At 45.0% G+C, this 21,674-nt stretch overlaps 1 protein-coding gene across 1 annotated transcript in view; it reads left to right on the top strand.

The window, feature by feature from the left end:
* The window catches only part of LOC110529444 (membrane-bound glycerophospholipid O-acyltransferase 2), a 79,288-nt gene that overhangs the window by 42,962 nt on the left and 14,652 nt on the right, over positions 1-21,674 (top strand). The window contains exons 3-5 of the mRNA XM_036984827.2: positions 14,404-14,481; positions 20,247-20,342; positions 20,889-20,944. Of these exons, the coding sequence (XP_036840722.2) occupies positions 14,404-14,481; positions 20,247-20,342; positions 20,889-20,944 (230 nt within the window). The remainder of the gene's footprint in view (positions 1-14,403; positions 14,482-20,246; positions 20,343-20,888; positions 20,945-21,674) is intronic.

Below are 21,674 nucleotides of genomic sequence, written 5' to 3'. Positions count from 1 at the left end.
AGGTTCTCCCATCTCTGCAGCATCCCTATGGTGAAGCGTGGTGGCAGCATCCTGCTGTGGGGATGTTTTTCAGCGGCTGGGCCTGGGAGACTAGTCCTTATCGAGGGAAAGATGAACGGAGCAAAGTACAGAGAGATTCTTTTTTGTTGTTGTTGACAACTCTGTTTATTAAATTTTACACACACACACAAGACAACAAAGCAATATAAATAATATACTCAACTAGAAAAAATATAAATAATACACAAAAAAAAGCTTTAAAGATATCATACTTTAGACAAGTTAAACACACCAGGCAGATGGCTACAAAGGTTAAAGGGCAATCTATAGTACAGGGACAGAGCAAACACCTCACCATTGTTCCTGTAAACAGTCAAGGGATAGGGGTGGAGAAATGCAACCACTCACAGACAGTCATGGCCACAGACCGACCATCCACTGGACCAAAAATAAAAAAGTTTGCAATGCTGTAAAATAAAAAATAAAATAATCATAATTTTATGTAGGCGTGAACAACATTTTAAAATTAAATTTAAAAAACTGGGAAAAACAAGCTCACATTTTAGTCTCTGACCAGGCAAGATGAACAAGGCATCCGTAGGTCACAATCAATAAGCACATCAACCTTAATGCCCCCCCCCTCAGAAAAAACACAAAGAAATGCTCATCCAATCCTTAAGTCACAGGGTGGTCAAATACAGACTTATTTTTGTTTTAATAGGAATGCCATCAGAGGATGGACTGTTTAAAGTAAGACTGGAATGGAGCCTCATTAAACAGTTTGGGGTTCCCACGTGAATTAAAACATTTTCTAGTTTCAGAGAGCATGTATAGCGCAGAGTAAAATTGTTTGAATTGATCATTATTCTCTTTATGTATAACTGTGGTGGCACCAGACGGGGTCCTTATTTGTGGGATTAAACGTGAGGCCTCAGATTTATGGATCTGATGTGCAAGGAGTTTACTGGCCTTGTCGCCTTGTTCATATACTCTGTACCGAGCTCGCAAGAGTAACTGTTCAGCTTGCCTGGTAGAAAGCTCATCAAATTCAGATTGGAGTAGTTGGTGCTCTTTATGCAGATCAGAGGAAGGATCCGTAGCATACTTCTCATCCAATGTGGCTATGGATTCACTCAGGTCCCGAAGTCGCTGGGGGCGAACTCTGTTTTGGTTGACTGTATAAGAAATAATTTGGCCATGTAGGTATGCTTTGAGAGACTCCCATATGGTAGAGCAGGACATACCTGGTGTTGAATTCGTTTCTAGGAATAAGGTGATTTCAGAAGAAATGAAATTGAAATCTGAGAGTAAAATGGGGTTAAGACGCCATTGATAACACATAGGAGGTCGCTGGGGAAACTCTTAACTCAAGCACTAATGGTGAATGGTCAGAAATAACAATACTCTCGTAAGTACACTGTCGAAGGTTAGGCAGAAGTTTTTTGTCCAAAAAGAAGTAATCAATCCGGGAGTATGTTTGATGAACATGAGAATAAAAGGAATACTGTCTATCTGTAGGGTGTAGGAAATGCCAAACCTCAAACATACCATATTTCTGAAGAAAAGATTGAATAAGTACGGCACATTTAGATGGGCCTGTAGTTGTTCGTGAGGACTTGTCAAGAACTGGGGACATTTTACAGTTGAAATCCCCCCTAAAATCAACAAATGAGAATCTAAATTGTGTATAGCAGATAAAAAGGAAGAAATGAAACTTGTGTCATCCCAATTGGGAGCATAAACACTAGACAAAACAAGAGGGGTAAAAAACAGTTTACCGGTTACTATGATGTATTGTCCCTTAGGATCAGCAATAACCTCAGAAGCTACAAAGGGAGTAGCTTTATCAACCAAAATGGCAGCACCTCTTGATTTACTATGAAAGTTAGAGTGGAACACTTGACCAACCCAGTCCCTACGCATCCTAAAATGCTCACCAGTCCTCAAGTGAGTCTCTTGTAGAAATGCAATATTTGCATTCAAACCCTTTAAGTGTGTCAACACCCTGTTACGCTTCACAGGGTTGTTAACCCCTTTGATGTTCCAAAAAATGTACTTGATCGCATTATTTCGGCCCCCCTGGGCATTCCCGTTATACAACCCTGTCATTAGAGCATAGGGTGGAAAAGCAATGAGTGCCCAAAAACCCCAGAATAACTTGTCTCAGAGTAATAATGTACGGTGCAAGATGTTTGGAAAAAAACTACAAAAAAGACAATGACAACATTAGAACTGAACAATTCAACCTTGCACCCCCCCCCCCACTCCCTCCCCCTGTCCCAGACAGTACCTCCCCAAACAAGGTACAAGCCTAAATAGAACATGTTCTCTTCGCACAGTATGTCTGTGAGAGTACAGTCTTAAACCTAAACCCACAGTCCCGCTCTTTATAGTCGCGTTTTGTTTGTGGATCACACAGCAAAAAGAGAGAAATAAAAGTGAATCCCTTGTGCAAACGAAATTACAAAAGCACCACTTGTAGATGTATATAATTATATTCCCAGTCTTATAACAGGCATTGAGAGAGAAAATAAATAAAATGTATAAAGGCTCTCAGCCAAAAACCTAATTTGAAGTAAGGAAATCGTAGTAAGACAATTAAAAAAAAAAAAGAATTATAATAATTGTCTAGTTGACGCTGAGACAACTTACAACCAAGACCAAAAAACTATGTGTGCGCAACGTTGAACGTTTGCTGGGCATAACTGACGCTCAAACCTTTAAAATTGAAGTGAAGATCCCCAAAAACGTGTAGCCTCGGGAAACATTTACTGTTTACTGGGTCAATGCAAACAGATGCAGTAAACAAATAACCACTGAGACACAAATAACCACTGAGACACAATGTAAACAAACTGAATAGGTGAACGAGACAACTCCTGTGTTTCTAGGCTAAGTAAAACCTTAATACAATTAAATTAAAATGACTGAATGCTTGTAAGGCCAGCGGACTAGATGATCAAAACATTAGATCACATCAAATAAGCCTGAATGGGTTTGCCAACTCCCCAACTATACAAGACTAGCCTGTTATATCTAAACATAATTGTACCACAGGTGGGTTACTTACTAGCCACAGTTTGCAAGCAACAGTTGCTGAACTATGAGCAAGTTCAAGACTTCTTGATGTGACATTGAATGTGAGCCATAGCCTCATCCGGACTCAAATGTGTAGTCTTTACCATCATGAGATAGCCATAAACGGGCCGGGAATCGCAGTCCACACTTCACACCTGCATGGTCCCGAAGTAGTCGTTTGGCCTGTCTGAAAGCTGCGCGCTACATGGAAACAGTGGGGGTGTAGTCCTGGTAGATGGAGAAGCTCTATCCTTTAAAGCTCAGAGTGGTATTGCGGGCTCGTCGGAGGATCTCCATCTTCTCATGAAAAAAATGCACTCAAAGAATTATGTCACGGGGCCTCTCACCATCCCGGGGCTTTGGGCGCAGCGACCGGTGGGCTCGATCAATCAGGGGCTTTTCTTCTAAGGCAAAAACATCCTTCAGCAGCCAAGAAACAAAATCTGTGGCGCGAGGCATTTCCGCTGACTCTGGGACCGATACAAGTCTAAGGTTATTGCGGCGAGAGAATCCCTCTAAACTCACACAGCTCTCCTTCAGCTTTTTCAAATCCACAGCTAGGCGTTTAACTTCAGCCTCCAGGGATGTAGTTAAGTCAGAGACATTGGTAGCGGAGGTCTCCAGTGCTGCAATCGTTGTAGTGTGTGACGCTGTTGTTGTTTTGAGTAATGTGATTGCTGGCACAGTCTCGTTCCGCAGGATGGTTAAATCTGCTTTTAAAGTATCAGAAACCTCCTGTATTCGGGCCTCAATCGTAGCAAACACCTCCGTTTTAATTTAAACTATCTCAGAGGGTAGTATTTTAATGGCCTCGAGAATGTTCATTTCTGCGCCGCCAGGCCAACCTGCACTCCCAGGTAAAGTGTGAGTCCCCGGGCCCTCAGACTCGAGGGCGGTGAAAAGAGTGGGTCTTGTAGGTCGGGTTTTCTCGAAGTCATGTTTTTGGCCTTGTTTTTGGCTGCAGCTGTACATAGTCCATCGGTATCTAGCCCACCCAATTTACCTACCTCATCCCCATACTGTTTTTATTTTATTTACTTTTCTGCTCTTTTACACATCAGTATCTCTACCTGCACATGTTCATCTGATCATGTATCACTCCAGTGTTAATCTGCTAAATTGTAATTATTCACTCCTATGGCCTATTTATTGCCTACCTCATGGCTTTTGCACACAATGTATATAGATTATTTTTTTCCTACTATGTTATTGACTTGTTTATTGTTTACTCCATGTGTAACTCTGTGTTGTTGTCTGTTCACACTGCTATGCTTTATCTTGGCCAGGTTGCAGTTGCAAATGAGAACCTACCTGGTTAAATAAAGGTGAAATAAAAATAAATAAAATATGTTTCGTTGACATACTGACATTTGAAAGCAAAGTGTCTTGGTTTTTACGGAAAGGGATCACCAAACTAATATTTGAAAATAAATAAGGTTCTGCTGCATTATTCACATGAACTTTAAGAATACCACAGGAGCAAACGGAAAACACGTCAGTCGCACGTCAGTCGCACCCTCCAATCTCCCCACACATAGAGATTTGTGATGAAAACCTGCTCCAGAGCACTCAGGACCTCGGACTGGGGCGAAGGTTCACCTTCCAGCAGGACAACGACCCTAAGCACACAGCCAAGGCAACGCAGGAGTGGCTTCAGTCACACAGCCAAGTCTCTGAATGTCCTTGAGTGGCCCAGCCAGAGCCCAGAGTTGAACCCGAGCAAACATCTCCGGAGAGACCTGAAAATAGCTGTCCAGCGACGCTCCCCATCCAACCTGACAGAGTTTGAGAGGTTCTGCAGAGAAGAATGGGAGAAACTCCCCAAATACAAGTGTGCCAAGAAGACTCAATGCTGTAATCGCTGCCAACAAAGTACTGAGTAAAGGATCTGATGCTTATGTAATTATGATTTCTTTTTTTCCCCAGTTTTTTTATTTTTATGAATTGGCAAACATTTCGAAAAAAGTTTTTTTGCTTTGTCATTATGGGGTGTTTGTGTAGATTGATGAGGGGAAAAAAAGATGTTATCCGTTTTAGAATAAGGCTGTTAATGTAACAAAATATGGAAAAAGTTAAGGGGTCTGAAAACTTTCTGAAGGCACTGTAAGCTGTGATCGCCAAACGGGTTGATTAGAGGGGAAAACAATACCCCCATTTGACGCACTGTCATTTCTGTAAGCAGGGGTTGTTTGGGAGATTTGTTGAGTGAAACCTTAGACAGGAGTTTGTTGTGGAGCTACAACCAGATGGTTATGTTGTGTTCGTTCACATCTGATGCTATCAGGTTAAGAAGCCTACAGGGGGATATTGTTGTTGCTTTGCGCGCTGACATTGGACTGAATAGGACTGTGGATGGATATGACTGAATAGGACTGTGGATGGATATGACTGAATAGGACTGTGGATGGACATGACTGAATAGGACTGTGGATGGACATGACTGAATAGGACTGTGGATGGATATGACTGAATAGGACTGTGGATGGATATGACTTAGTAGGACTGTGGATGGATATGACTGAATAGGACTGTGGATGGACATGACTGAGAGACTTAACTGTCCTATCCGGCTCCTACCAACACGTGTCCTGCGCTACTAGGAGCACTACAACTCTAGGTCCTCCCTCGTCCTCCCTTCTGCAGGTCTGGCAACCACTCCTGCTTCCGGTTTCAAACAAAAGCTCAAACATCAAGTGCCAGTAATGCGCTCAATATGGAAGTGGTCGGATGAAGCAGACGAGAGGCTACAGGACTATTTTGCTAGTACAGGCTGGGATATGTTCCGGGATTCATCCGTTATCATTGAGGAGTTTACCACAACAGTCACGGGCTTCATCGATAATTGCATAGACGATGTCATCCCCATAGTGACTATACGAATGCATCCAAACCAAAAACCATGAATTACAGGCAATATCTGCGCTGGGCTAGTGCTACCTCTTACAATGAACAAGACACGGACATGGACGCATATAAGAAAGCCCTCTACGCCCTCTGACGAGACATCAAACATGCAGAAGGACAATATAGGAGGAAGATGGAATGCTATTATGTGGCAAGGTGCGCAGATGATAACGGATTACAAAGGGAAATCAATCTGAGTTTCCCAGTGATAAAGAAATCCCAAACGAGCAGAATGCCTTTTATAATGAGGAACACAACACTGTGTCTTGCGCGAAAGCCCGTTTTTCCGGATGACTGTGTGATCTCGCTCTCCATGGCCGATGTGCGCAACATTTTTAAATAGGTAACAAGGACGCAGGGCCAAACGGAATACCAGGGTGCATTCTCAAAGCATGTGCAGACCAGCTGGCAAGTATCTTCAGACATTTTCAATCTCTCCTTGTCCCAGTCTGTAATCCCAACGTGTTTCAAGCTGACCACCATTGTCCGAGTTCCGAAGAGCTCCAAGGAAACCTGCCTAAATGACTATCGCCCTGTAGCACTCACAACTGTAATTATGAAGTGCCTTGAAAGGCTGGTTATGACACACATCAACACCATCATCCCAGACACCCAAGAGCCACTTCAATTCACATGTCACCCCAACAGATCCACAGATGACGCAATCTCAATTGCACTTCACACTGTCCTCTTCCACCTGGACAAGAGGTGAAATAACTATGTGAGAATGCTGTTCATAGACTACAGCTCAGCGTTAGACATCATAGTCCCCTCCAAGCTCGGCAGTAAGCTCAGGGCCCTGGGACTGAACACCTCCCTCTGCAACTGGATCCTGGACTTCCTGATGAGCCGGCCCAAGGTGGTGAGGGTAGGCAACAACACTTCCGCTGCACTGACCCTCAACATGGGGGCCCCTCAGGGGTGTGTGCTTATTCCCCTCCTGTACTCACTTTTTACCCATGACTGTGTGGCCACGCATGAGTCCAACACCATCATCAAGTTTTCTGACGATACGACGGTGATAGGCCTGACCACTGACGACGATGAGATAGCCTACAGGGAGGAGGTCAGAGACACAGCATTGTGGTGCCAGGACAACAACCTCTCCCTCAACATCAGTAAGACCAAGGCACGGATTGTTAACTATAGGAAAAAGTAGGAAAAAGCTTTTTTTTTAAAGCAGACATTGAATATCCCTTTCAGCATGGTGAAGTTATTAATTATTAATCTCTACAAAGACACAGGCGTCCTTCATAACTCAGTTGCCGGAGAGGAAGGAAGACAGGGATTTCACCACAAGGCCAATGGTTTTATTTTTTATTTCTTTATTTCTCCTTTATTTAACCAGGTAGGCTAGTTGAGAACAAATTCGAATTTACAACTGCGACCTGGCCAAGATAAAGCAAAGCAGTTCGACACATAAAACAACAACAACAGGTTACACATGGAATAAACAAACATATAGTCAATAATACAGTAGAAAAAGTCTATATACAGTGTGCGCAAATGAGGTAAGATAAGGGAGGTAAGGCAATAAATAGGTCATGGTGGCAAAGTCATTACAATATTCCAATTAAACACTGGAGTGTTAGATGTGCAGAAGATGAACGTGCATGTAGAGATACTGGGGTGCAAAGGAGCAAGATAAATAAATACAGTATGACAGTATGGGGATGAGGTAGTTGGATGGGCTATTTACAGATGCAGTGATCTGTGAGCTGCTCTGACAGCTGATGCTTAAAGTTAGTGAGGGAGATATGAGTCTCCAGCTTCAGTGATTTTTGCAATTCGTTCCAGTCATTGGCAGCAGAGAACTGGAAGGAGAGGCAGCCAAATGAGGAATTGGCTTTGGGGATGACCAGTGAAATATACCTGCTGGAGCGCATGCTACGGGTGGGTGCTGCTATGGTGACCAGTGAGCTGAGATAAAGCGGGGCTTTACCTAGCAAATATTTGTAGATGACCTGGAGTCAGTGGGTTTGGTAATGAGTATGAAGCATGTGCCAACCAACGAGATCGTACAGGTCGCAGTGGTGGATAGTATATGGGGCTTTGGTGACAAAACGGATGGCACTGTGATAGACTACATCCAGTTTGCTGAGTAGAGTGTTGGAGGCTATTTTGTAGATGACATCGCCGAAGTCGAGGATCGGTAGGATAGTCAGTTTTATGAGGGTATGTTTGGCCGCATGAGCGAAGGATGCTTTGTTGCGAAATAGGAAGCCTATTCTAGATTTAATTTTGGATTGGATATGCTTAATGTGAGTCCGGAATGAGAGTTTACAGTCTAGCCAGACACATAGGTATTTATAGTTGTCCACATATTCTAGATCAGAATCGTCCAGAGTAGTGATGCTGGACGGGTGGGCAGGTGCGGGCAGTGATCGGTTGAAGAGCATGCATTTAGTTTTACTTGCATTTAAGAGCAGTTGGAGGCCACGGAAGGAGAGTTGTATGGCATTGAAGCTCGTCTGGAGGTTAGTTAACACAGTGTCCAAAGAAGGGCCAGAAGTATACAGAATGGTGTTGTCTGCATAGAGGTGGATCAGAGAATCACCAGCAGCAAGAGCGACATCAGTGATGTATACAGAGAAGAGAGTCGGCCCGAGGAATTGAACCCTGTGGCACACCCATAGAGACTGCCAGAGGTCCGGACAACAGGCCCTCCGATTTGACACACTGAACTCTATCAGAGAAGTAGTTGGTGAACCAGGCAAGGCAGTTGTTTGAGAAACCAAGGCTGTTGAGTCTGGCAATAAGAATGTGGTGATTGACAGTCGAAAGCCTCGGCCAGGTCGACGAATACGGCTGCGCAGTAATGTCTCTTATCGATGGCGGTTATGATATCGTTTAGGGTTTTGAGCGTGGCTGACCAGCTCTGAAACCAGAATACCTGACATGATGACTCCTTGCTGTCCCCAGTCCACCTGACCGTGCTGCTGCTCCAGTTTAAACTGTTCTGCCTTATTATTATTCGACCATGCTGGTCATTTATGAACATTTGAACATCTTGGCCATGTTCTGTTATAATCTCCACCCGGCACAGACAGAAGAGGACTGGCCATCCCACATATGCTCTCTCTAATTCTCTTTCTCTCTCTCGGAGGCCCTGAGCCCTAGGACCATGCCCCAGGAATACCTGACATGATGACTCCTTGCTGTCCCCAGTCCACCTGACTGTGCTGCTGCTCCAGTTTCAACTGTTCTGCCTTATTATTATTCGACCATGCTGGTCATTTATGAACATTTGAACATCTTGGCCATGTTCTGTTATAATCTCCACCCGCACAGCCAGAAGAGGACTGGCCACCACTAGCCTGGTTCCTCTCTAGGTTTCTTCCTAGGTTTTGGCCTTTCTAGGGAGTTTTTCCTAGCCACCGTGCTTCTACACCTGCATTGCTTGCTGTTTGGGGTTTTAGGCTGGGTTTCTGTACAGCACTTTGAGATATCAGCTGATGTACGAAGGGCTATATAAATAAATTTGATTTGATTGCTTAGCGGAGAAGTTACGGTTGGATTTGAAAAGGTCTGTAATCTGTTTGTTAACTTGGCTTTCGAAGACCTTAGAGAGGCAGGGTAGGATAGATACATGTCTGTAGCAGTTTGGGTCAAGAGTGTCTCCCCCTTTGAAGAGGGGGATGATCGCGTCAGCTTTCCAATCTTTGGGAATCTCGGACGATACGAAAGAGAGGCTAGTAATAGGGGTTGCAATAATTTCGGCAGATAATTTTAGAAAGAGAGGTTCCAGATTGTCTACCCCGGCTGATTGGTAGGGGTCCAGATTTTGCAGCTCTTTCAGAACATCAGCTATCTGGATTTGGGTGGAGAAATGGGGGAAGCTTGGGCAAGTTGCTGTGGGGGGTGCAGGGCAATTGACCGGGGTAGGGGTAGCCAGGTGGAAAGCATGGCCAGCCGTAGAAAAATGCTTATTGAAGTTCTCAATTATAGTGGATTTATCGGTGGTGACAATGTTTCCTAGCCTCAGTGCAGTGGGCAGCTGGGAGGATGAGGTGCTCTTATTCTCCATGGACTTTAGTGTCCCAGAAATGTTTTGAGTTTGTGCTACAGGATGCACATTTCTGTTTGAAAAAGCTAGCCTTTGCTTTCCTAACTGCCTGTGTATATTGGTTCTTAACTTCCCTTAACTTCCCTGAAAAGTTGCATATCACAGGGGCTATATGATGCTAATGCAGTACGCAACAGGGTGTTTTTGTGCTGGTCAAGGGCAGTCTGACATCTGACTGCTACGCCATCTTGGACAGACCGGTGACTTTAAAACAATTGCAGAGTTTAATGGCTGTGATAGGAGAAAACTGCTAAATATTTGGCAAAGAAATGTTCTTTATGTCCTGAATACAAAGTGTTATGCTTGGGGCAAATCCAGCACAACACATCACTGAGTACCACTCTTCATATTTTCAAGCATATTGCTGGCTGCATCATGTTATGGGTATCCTTGTCATCGGCAAGGACAGTGGAGTTTTTCAGTTTAAAAATAAATGGAATAGATCGAAGCACAGGCAACATCCTAGAGGAAAATCTGGTTCTGTCTGCTTTCCAACAGACACTGGGAGACAAATTTACATTTCAGCAAGACTAACCTAAAACACAAGGACAAATATACACAGGAGTTGCTTACCGAGACCACATTGAATGTTCCTGAGTGGCCTAGTTATAGTTTTGACTTAAATCGGCTTGAAAATCAATGGCAAGGCTTGAAAATGGCTGTCTAGCAATGATCAACAACCAATTTGACAGAGCTTGAAGAATTGTAAAAATAATAATGTACACATCCAGGTGTGCAAAGCTCTTTGAGACTTACCCAGAAAGACACAGCTGTAATCGCTGCCAAAGGTGACTGAAAAGGACTGTGGATGGATATGACTGAAAAGGACTGTGGATGCATATGACTGAAAAGGACTGTGAATGGATTTGACTGAAAAGGACTGTGGATGGATATGACTGAAAAGGACTGTGGATGGATATGACTGAATAGGACTGTGGATGGATATGACTGAATAGGACTGTGGATGGATATGACTGAATAGGACTGTGGATGGATATGACTGAATAGGACTGTGGATGGATATGACTGAAAAGGACTGTGGATGGAAATGACTGAAAACGACTGTGGATGGATATGACTGAAAAGGACTGTGGATGGATATGACTGAAAAGGACTGTGGATGGATATGACTGAAAAGGACTGTGGATGGATATGAGTGAAAAGGACTGTGGATGGATATGACTGTGGATGGATATGACTGAAAAGGACTGTGGATGGATATGACTGAAAAGGACTGTGGATGGATATGACTGAAAAGGACTGTGGATGGATATGACTGAAAAGGACTGTGGATGGATATGACTGAAAAGGACTGTGGATGGATATGACTGAATAGGACTGTGGATGGATATGACTGAAAAGGACTGTGAATGGATTTGACGGAATAGGACTATGGATGGATATGACTTAGTAGGACTGTGGATGGATATTATAGGTAGTGGGACAATTAGAGTATTCACATGCTGCCTCTTGGTAACTGTTACTGAAACATTTCATACAATTTTAAGCAAGCATTTATTTTACAAGCTAGCATATGAAAAAACTGCCTCCAAGTACAGTTAAATGACTGAAAAAAAAAGTAGGCCTGTGTGTGTGTGTGTGTGTGTGTGTAAAATGACCAAAATAGGACTCTCCCCCCTCTAACCTGATTAATGGGGAGGGGGCGTACCAAGGGATACCATGCCAGTATGGGTACGCCAATAGATTTATTATCAGGCCAATACGCTGCTGGACTCTTCACCAACCATTGCTCCCCACTCAGGGCTGAATCAATGTTTATTAGCGCTGCTAAAAGAGTTCTCTCATTAACAGATCTGCTTTAATAAGATGAACAGGTCGATGCACCGATGAGGCCTGATGCAAATGAGAGTTGCGTCCCCAAAGTGGCACACTATTCCCTACTTAGTCCACTTCTTTTGACCAGAGCTCAATGGACCATGGTCAAAAGTAGTGCACTAAATAAGACATAGCGTGGGATGCAGACAGGGACTGAGTGCCAGAACGTTTAGTTGTAACACAGTAAACTCTCTGATTTTTACACCCACGCACATATTTACAGGGGGTGCATCCCAAAAGGCACCCTATTCCCATAGGTCTCTGGTCAACATGTAAGGAGTCGGCCACATTTAAATGGGGCGCCGTTTGTAACATGCTGTACATTGTGAAAATATTTATTCCCTGCCACAAAATGGCTTGCAAACATTACAATCCTTTTGCCCAAAAAATGACACACGTGGCCAAATGAGGTCAAAACTAGACAAAAGGTTTTTAACGTAAACAACGACTGGGTAAAGGACTTGTAGCACTAAATTATGTGCTTATGATGTGTTGTGTATCCACTATGGCTTTGCTACTGTGGCCCAGTCATGCTGTTGAGTGTGTGTGTTATCGGTGACTGTGTGTGTAATCTTTGTGTGTGTAGTCTGTGAATGTGTGTTAAATGAAGCTAATGTGCATTTGATGCCAGGGACAAATGGTTCTCTCTAGGCAGACTGGGCCCATGAATCTTGGCCCATTACTCTGACAGGCACATACAGAGCCTTCAGAATGTATTCACACCACTTTACTTTTCCACATTTAGTTGTTTCACAGCCTCAATTTAAAATGGATTAAATGTCGTTTTTTTTTGTTACTGGTCTGCACACACAACCCCATAATGTCAACGTGGAATTATGTTTTTCCAAAATTTTGCAAATAAATTAAAAATGAAAAGCTGAAATGTCTTGAGTCAATAAGTATTCAACTATTTTGTTATGGCAAGCCTAAATAAGTTCAGGAGTACCAATGTGCTTAACAAGTCACAAAATAAGTTGCATAGACTCACACTAATAGTGTTCAACATGATTTTTGAATGACTACTTTAACTCTGTACCCCACACACAAGTATCCGTAAGGTCCCTCAGTCAAGTAGTGAATGTCAAACACAGATTCACACACAAAGACCAGAGCGGTTATCCAATGCCTCAGAAAGAAGGGTACCTGTTGGTAGATGGGTAAAAAAATGAGCATGGTAAAGTTATCAATTCCACATTTGGTGGTGTATCAATACGACCTAACTCAGTTGCCGGAAAGGAAGGAAACCGCTCAGGGATATCACCATGAGGCCAATGGTGACTTTAAAACAGTTAGTTTAATGACTGTGATAAGAGAACTGAGGATGGGTCAACAACATTTTAGTTACTCCATAATACTAACCTAAATGACAGAGTGAAAAGAAGGAAGACTGTACAGAATACAAATATTCCAAACATGCATCCTGTTTGCAATAAGGCACTAAAGTAAAACTGAAAAAATGAAGAAATTAACTTTATGTGCTGAATACAAAGCGTGGGGGCAAATCCAACAAAACTCATCACTGAGTACCATTCTTTGTATTTTCAAGCATGGTGGTGGCTGCATCATGTTATGGTTATGCTTGTCATCGGCAAGAACTAGGGAGTTTTATTTATATATATATATATATAAAACTGAATAGTGTTAAGCACCAGCAAAATCCTATAGGAACACCTGGTTCAGTCTGCTTTCCAACAGACACTGGGAGACAATTTCACCTTTCAGCAGGACAATAACCTAAAACACAAGAACAAATATACACTGGAGTTGCTTACCTAGACGACATTGAATGTTCCTGAGTGGCCTAGTTACAGTTTTGTCTTAAATCATCTTGAAAATCTATGGCAACTTGAGAATGGCTTTCTAGCAATGATCAATAACCAACTTGACTGCTTGAAGAATTGTGAAAAATAATAATGTGCAAATATTGTACAATCCAGATGTACAAAGCTCTTAGAGACTTACCCAGAAAGACTCACAGCTGTAATTGCTTCCAAAAGTAATTCTATTGGTTTGGAATAGTTATGTAAATGAGATATTTATGCATTTAATTTTCAATAAATTTGCTAACATTTCCAAAAACATGTTTTCACTTTGAAATTATGGGATATTTTGTGTATATGGGTGAGGAAAAAATGTCATCCATTTTGAATTCAGGCAGTGACATAACAAGATGTGGAGTAAGTCAAGGGGGATGAATACTTTCTGAAGGCACTGTTTATGGCACAGAGGACAGGGAGGATGGGGGGGGGGAGGAGAGAGATGGGGGGAAGGAGAGAGACTGGGAGGATGGGGGGAAGGAGAGAGACTGGGAGGATGGGGGGAAGGAGAGAGACTGGGAGGATGGGGGGAAGGAGAGAGACTGGGAGGATAGAGGGAAGGAGAGAGACGGGAGGATGGAGGGAAGGAGAGAGACGGGAGGATGGAGGGAAGGAGAGACATCGAGGGTGGAGAAATAGTGAATATTACTGTATGTCTGTGATTGATTATGAACAGTTAATCACCTCTCTCTCTGTATGTAGGTATGCTCTCCACTTCCTGGTTCAGAGTGGGCTCACCTATGGCATCATGATCCTCACTGGAGTAGAACACATGCACAAGTAAGTCCAGTGTGTCTGTCTTTCTGTGTGTTTTCGTGCCTGTGCTGGTGTGTTGTCTAGGGTATGAGTAGTCTATGAAGGTCTGTCTGAATTATGATGTGCAGAGATGTCATGCAATGACATGGCCACAGATGTCATGCAGACTGGCTACAGATGGCATGCAGACTGGCTACGCGTCATGCAGACTGGCTACACATGTCATGCAGACTGGCTACACATGTCATGCAGATTGGCTACACATGTCGTGCAGACTGGCTACACATGTCGTGCAGACTGGCTACACATGTCGTGCAGACTGGCTACAGATGTCGTGCAGACTGGCTACAGATGTCGTGCAGACTGGCTACAGATGTCGTGCAGACTGGCTACAGATGTCGTGCAGACTGGCTACAGATGTCGTGCAGACTGGCTACAGATGTCGCGCAGACTGGCTACAGATGTCGCGCAGACTGGCTACACATGTCGCGCAGACTGGCTACACATGTCGCGCAGACTGGCTACACATGTCGCGCAGACTGGCTACACATGTCGTGCAGACTGGCTACACATGTCGCGCAGACTGGCTACACATGTCATGCAGACTGGCTACAGATGTCGTGCAGACTGGCTACAGATGTCGTGCAGACTGGCTACACATGTCATGCAGACTGGCTACACATGTCGCGCAGACTGGCTACACATGTCATGCAGACTGGCTACAGATGTCATGCAGACTGGCTACAGATGTCATGCAGACTGGCTACAGATGTCATGCAGACTGGCTACAGATGTCGTGCAGACTGGCTACAGATGTCGTGCAGACTGGCTACAGATGTCATGCAGACTGGCTACAGATGTCATGCAGACTGGCTACAGATGTCATGCAGACTGGCTACAGATGTCATGCAGACTGGCTACAGATGTCATGCAGACTGGCTACAGATGTCATGCAGACTGGCTACAGATGTCATGCAGACTGGCTACAGATGTCATGCAGACTGGCTACAGATGTCGTGCAGACTGGCTACAGATGTCGTGCAGACTGGCTACAGATGTCGTGCAGACTGGCTACAGATGTCATGCAGACTGGCTACAGATGTCATGCAGACTGGCTACAGAGTGGCCGTGGCTGCTGCCGGATGAATAATGTTCAAAACACCAAGCAGAGGCAGGCACACATTGACTCGCAACGTCATCCCAACATCGCACACTGTGTTTCCCATCAGCCACTTCTTTACTTCTCACAAATCACTCTCCGGGAGTCGACCTGCATGTACCAGCAGACCACCTCAGCCGCCCGCTCTTATTTTTCAAATGTATATCTGTTACACGCTGAGATCATTGGAACACATTTTTATTCTGAATTTAATTTTAATTTGGGGGTGCAACCCAGACAGGATGATCACATAAGTGATAAGATCCGTTTTTGTCTGTCTGTCTGTCTGTCTGTCTGTCTGTCTGTCGAAGTGACTTGTAAGGCGCCGGCGTAATCGTCCTGGTTTGCATCCCAAATGGCACCCTATTCCCTTTATAGTGCACTACTTTTTAACATAGGGCTCTGGTCAAACATGGTGTACTATATAGGGAATTGGATGCCATTTGGGATCCATCCCTGATGAGGGATTGAAAGCTGACCTGGTGATAATGATGATTGGCCATCATGGCTATCATTCCGTCCTGTTGCTTACCACCTGTTGGTGGCCATTTTTAGTTTTTCTCTGGCTTCATGATCACTTTAATAATGTCTTCTAATTATTATGTCCCCTTTGATCTCCTTGAGGCCCACGCCCCATCTGCAGGCCCAGAGGAAACAAATTGTATATATATTACTTTGATGTTCAATTGATACTACAGTGGGAAAAATAGGATTGAACAGGGTGGCAAAGGGTAGCAGACTACTGTTATTTTCTTTCTTTCTTTGTCTCCAGTTGTGTGGGTAAGAGATTGTCTGAATCCCACATTGGCATCCTATTCCCTACATAGTGCACTACTTTGGGTTCTGGTCAAAAGCAGTGCACTATATAAGGTATAGGGTGCCATTTGGGACACAGACAATCCTATTTCCCTTCCCTTAGTTCCCCTCTGAGAAAGGAGATTGATCTGTAAACTAAAGCACATATGACTCCAACATGTTTCGCTTGACTTTGATCATCTTGGAGCAGAACTCAGTCGGTAAATCTATAGGAGGAGGAGGGGGCTGGTGGTGGTGGTAGCTGTCTGGCTGATCTGGACCAGAGATGTTCTGTCACTGAAGAGGGGTGGTGGTGGTAGCTGTCTGGCTGATCTGGACCAGAGATGTTCTGTCACTGAAGAGGGGTGGTGGTGGTGGTGGTAGCTGTCTGGCTGATCTGGACCAGAGATGTTTGCCACTGAATAGGGGTGGTGGTGGTGGTAGCTGTCTGGCTGATCTGGACCAGAGATGTTTGCCACTGAATAGGGGTGGTGGTGGTGGTAGCTGTCTGGCTGATCTGGACCAGAGATGTTCTGTCACTGAAGAGGGGTGGTGGTGGTAGCTGTCTGGCTGATCTGGACCAGAGATGTTCTGTCACTGAAGAGCGGTGGTGGTGGTGGTAGCTGTCTGGCTGATCTGGACCAGAGATGTTCTGTCACTGAAGAGGGGTGGTGGTGGTGGTAGCTGTCTGGCTGATCTGGACCAGAGATGTTTGCCACTGAATAGGGGTGGTGGTGGTGGTAGCTGTCTGGCTGATGTGATTCACTGAGTAGTGTCCGAGTCACACACTGACTCACATGTCCTCAGGTGTGACTCTCACAAGCACAGTCACAGGTTCTCACAGTGGTGCTGAACGAGCAGAGGGCTCTGAATGCCCTCCCCTCTCTCAATTGTCTCCCCCCTCCACCCGAGTCTCCATCCTGACCTTAGTGGTCTGCAGGGAGTTCGACTGCATGCGTCATCCCCACGGAGTGTGTGAACAGACTGAGAGTGTGTTGTACTCCCAGAGACTTGAAACATGTCTCCCCTAACACACGCACACACTTATTTCCTCCCTATGGGGATGTGTGTGTGTTGTGCACATGTACTGGCTGTGCAGGCTGTGTTCCAAACACCTCCCTATTTCCATCCCCTATGGGTCCAGGTCAAAGTAGTACCCTAAATAGGGAATAGGGTGCCATTTTGGGAAGCTGTCTGGGAGTAGCAGGGCCATTATATCCACTGTGCCTCATTACTGAGTTCAGAGCAGAGGAAGGGAGGGAGAATGGAAGAGGGTAGGCTAGGTGTAGATGAGGATGAGAGAGTGAGATAGATAGAGGGTGGAAGAAAGATGGAGAAAGATGTGCCAAGGACATACCAAGCTTTAAGCTAGTGCATACAGATCAACACAGAGCCCCCGCCAAATCACCTGCTCTGCTCAATAATGAGACAGCAGGAGCAGGTGTGTGGCTGGCTGACAGACTGGCTGACAGACTGGCTGACAGACTGGCTGACAGACTGGCTGACAGACTGGCTGGCTGACAGACTGGCTGACAGACTGGCTGGCTGACAGACTGGCTGGCTGACAGACTGGCTGGCTGGCTGGCTGACTGGCTGGCTGACAGACTGGCTGGCTGACAGACTGGCTGGCTGACAGACTGGCTGGCTGACAGACTGGCTGGCTGACAGACTGGCTGGCTGACAGACTGGCTGGCTGACAGACTGGCTGGCTGGCTGACAGACTGGCTGACTGGCTGGCTGGCTGACAGACTGGCTGGCTGACAGACTGGCTGGCTGGCTGGCTGGCTGACAGACTGGCTGGCTGGCTGGCTGGCTGGCTGGCTGGCTGGCTGGCTGGCTGGCTGGCTGGCTGGCTGGCTGGCTGGCTGGCTGGCTGGCTGGGATGATTATGGGATTTTGTCACAAAGAGAAACATGAAGGTCATTATTTGACTGATATACACGGATCCCTGTTGTCATCATGTGTTCTGTTTTTATTTCCTCCCGTCTCTTTCACTGGCAGTAATGCAGTAACATATCCCACATCACCAAAACCCCACACCACCAAATCACCACATCACCAAAACCCCACATCACCACACCACCAAATCACCACATCACCAAAACCCCACATCACCACACCACCAAATCACCACATCACCACATCACCAAAACCCCACATCACCACACCACCAAATCACCACATCACCAAAACCCCACATCACCACACCACCAAATCACCACATCACCAAAACCCCACATCACCACACCACCAAATCACCACATCACCAAAACCCCACATCACCAAAACCCCACATCACCAAAACCCCACATCACCAAAACCCCACATCACCACACCACCAAATCACCACATCACCAAAACCCCACATCACCAAAACCCCACACCACCAAATCACCACATCACCAAAACCCCACATCACCACACCACCAAATCACCACATCACCAAAACCCCACACCCCCAAAACCCCACACCCCCAAATCACCACTCCACCACATCACCACACCACCAAATCACCACATCACCAAATCACCACATCACCACACCACCAAATCACCACATCACCAAAACCCCACACCCCCAAAACCCCACACCCCCAAATCACCACTCCACCACATCACCACTCCACCACATCACCACACCACCAAATCACCACATCACCACTCCACCACATCACCACATCACCACACCACCAAATCACCACATCACCAAAACCCCACATCACCACACCACCAAATCACCACATCACCACATCACCAAAACACCACATCACCACACCACCACACCACCAAATCACCACATCACCACATCACCAAAACCCCACATCACCACATCACCACATCACCACACCACCAAATCACCACATCACCACATCACCAAAACCCCACATCACCACACCACCAAATCACCACATCACCAAAACCCCACATCACCAAATCACCACATCACCAAAACCCCACACCCCCAAAACCCCACACCCCCAAATCACCACATCACCACACCACCAAATCACCACATCACCAAAACACCACATCACCACACCACCACACCACCACATCACCACATCACCAAAACCCCACATCACCACATCACCACACCACCAAATCACCACATCACCACATCACCAAAACCCCACATCACCACACCACCAAATCACCACATCACCAAAACCCCACATCACCAAAACCCCACACCACCAAATCACCACATCACCAAAACCCCACATCACCAAAACCCCACACCCCCAAAACCCCACACCCCCAAATCACCACTCCACCACATCACCACACCACCAAATCACCACATCACCAAATCACCACATCACCACACCACCAAATCACCACATCACCACATCACCAAAACCACACCACCAAATCACCACACCACCACATCACCAAAACCCCACATCACCAAATCACCACATCACCACACCAATTGAGGCTATCCATTTGCTGCTAAATCCAGAGCAAATTCCAGAAATCGTATAGTATTATATAGAGCCATTATATAGAGCCATTATATAGAGCCATTATATAGAGCCCTTACTGCATGGAACTCCCATCTCATATTGTTCAAATAAACAGCAAACGTGGTTTAAAATAACAGATAAAGCAACACCTCTCCGCTATTTGACCTAGATAGTTTGTGTGTACCTATTGAATGTTCTGTATTATGTCATGTTATGTGTGGACCCCAGGAAGAGTAGCTACTACTTTCACAACAGCTAATGGGTACCGAATAAAATACTAACTAATAACAGAAGTGTACATAGATGTTCATCTAGCTTACTGTATGTAGTGAACTATAGTCATTTTGTCTCTGTGTATTTTACCTCAGGTACTGTCTGGTGGTGGCCCTGGGCTATCTCAGCTTCTGTCAGATCACACGCGTGTACGTCTTCGACTATGGCATGTACTCTGCTGACTTCACAGGGTAAGACTTCTCTTTTTCTCTCCATCTGTGGGTTTGGGTCATGGCCTGGGTGGGGTAATACAGTGCCCTGATGTCCTCATTTAACATTGTGTTGGAAGACTGTGTGAAACCATGCCTGAATTAATATGGCACAGCTTTATAAACAAATATAGCTTTTTTTACATGATAACTCTTTAATTCCCTTTCCCCCTTCTCTCTCTTTCATACTGCTCTCTCTCTCCCCCTCCCTCGCTCTCTCTCGCTCTTTCATACTTCTCTCTCTCTCTCTCTCTCTCTCTCTCTCTCTCTCTCTCTCTCTCTCTCTCTCTTTCATACTTCTCTCCCTCTCCCCCCTCTCTCTCCCCCCTCTCTCTCTCTCTCTCTCCCTCGTTCTCTCTCTCTCCCCCTCCCTCGCTCTCTCTCTCTTTCATACTTCTCTCTCTCTCTCTCTTTCATACTGCTCTCTCTTTCATACTTCTCTCTCTCTCCCCTCCCCTCTCTCTCTCCTCTCTTTTTCTCTCCATATTTTTCTATTTCCATCTCTCTCTCTTTCTCTCTCTCTCTCAGGCCTATGATGGTGATAACACAGAAGATCACCAGTTTGGCGTTTGAAATACATGATGGTAAGAAGCTTATTTTCTTCAAACCAGACACAGAGTGTATATAGACCCAACAAAAATATAACTGCAACATGCAAAAATGTATTAGGCCCTAATCAATGGATTTCACATGACTGGGAATACAGCGATGCATCTGTTGGTCACAGAAATCTTTAAAAAAATATTAAGTAGGGGCGTGGATCAGAAAACCAGTCAGTATCTGGTGTGACTACCCTCTACCCCATGCAGTGCGACACATCTCCTTCGCATAGAGATGATCAGCCTGTTGATTGTGGCTTGTGGAATGTTGTCCCACTCCTCTTCAATGGCTGTGCGAAGTTGCTGTACATTGGCGGGAACTGGAATTTGCTGTTGTACATATCAATCCAGAGCATTCCAAACATGCTTAATGGGTGACGTCTGGTGAACTGGGACATTTTCAGCTTCCAGGAATTGTGTACAGATCCTTTCAACATTATCATGCTGAAACGAGGTGATTGTGGCTGATGAATGGCATGACAATGGGCCTCAGGATCTCATATTGTTATCTCTGTGCATTCAAATTGCCATTGATAATATGGTGCTGCTGAGGGGAGGACAGCTAATAATAATGTCTGTAATGGATCAAATAGAATGGCATCAGACACATGGACAGCATGGGTTTGATGTATTTGATACTATTCCGCTCCAGCTATTACCACGAGTCTGTCCTCCCCAAATATGGTGCCATGAACCTCCTGTGGATAAAGTTAAT

This window comes from Oncorhynchus mykiss, chromosome 8 (genome assembly GCF_057628025.1).
Source record: "Oncorhynchus mykiss isolate SJ-2025 chromosome 8, ASM5762802v1, whole genome shotgun sequence".
NCBI classification, from domain to species: Eukaryota; Metazoa; Chordata; class Actinopteri; order Salmoniformes; family Salmonidae; genus Oncorhynchus; species Oncorhynchus mykiss.
The sequence above is the reverse complement of the archived record's forward strand: the minus strand, read 5'-3'. Positions and strand labels throughout refer to the sequence as shown.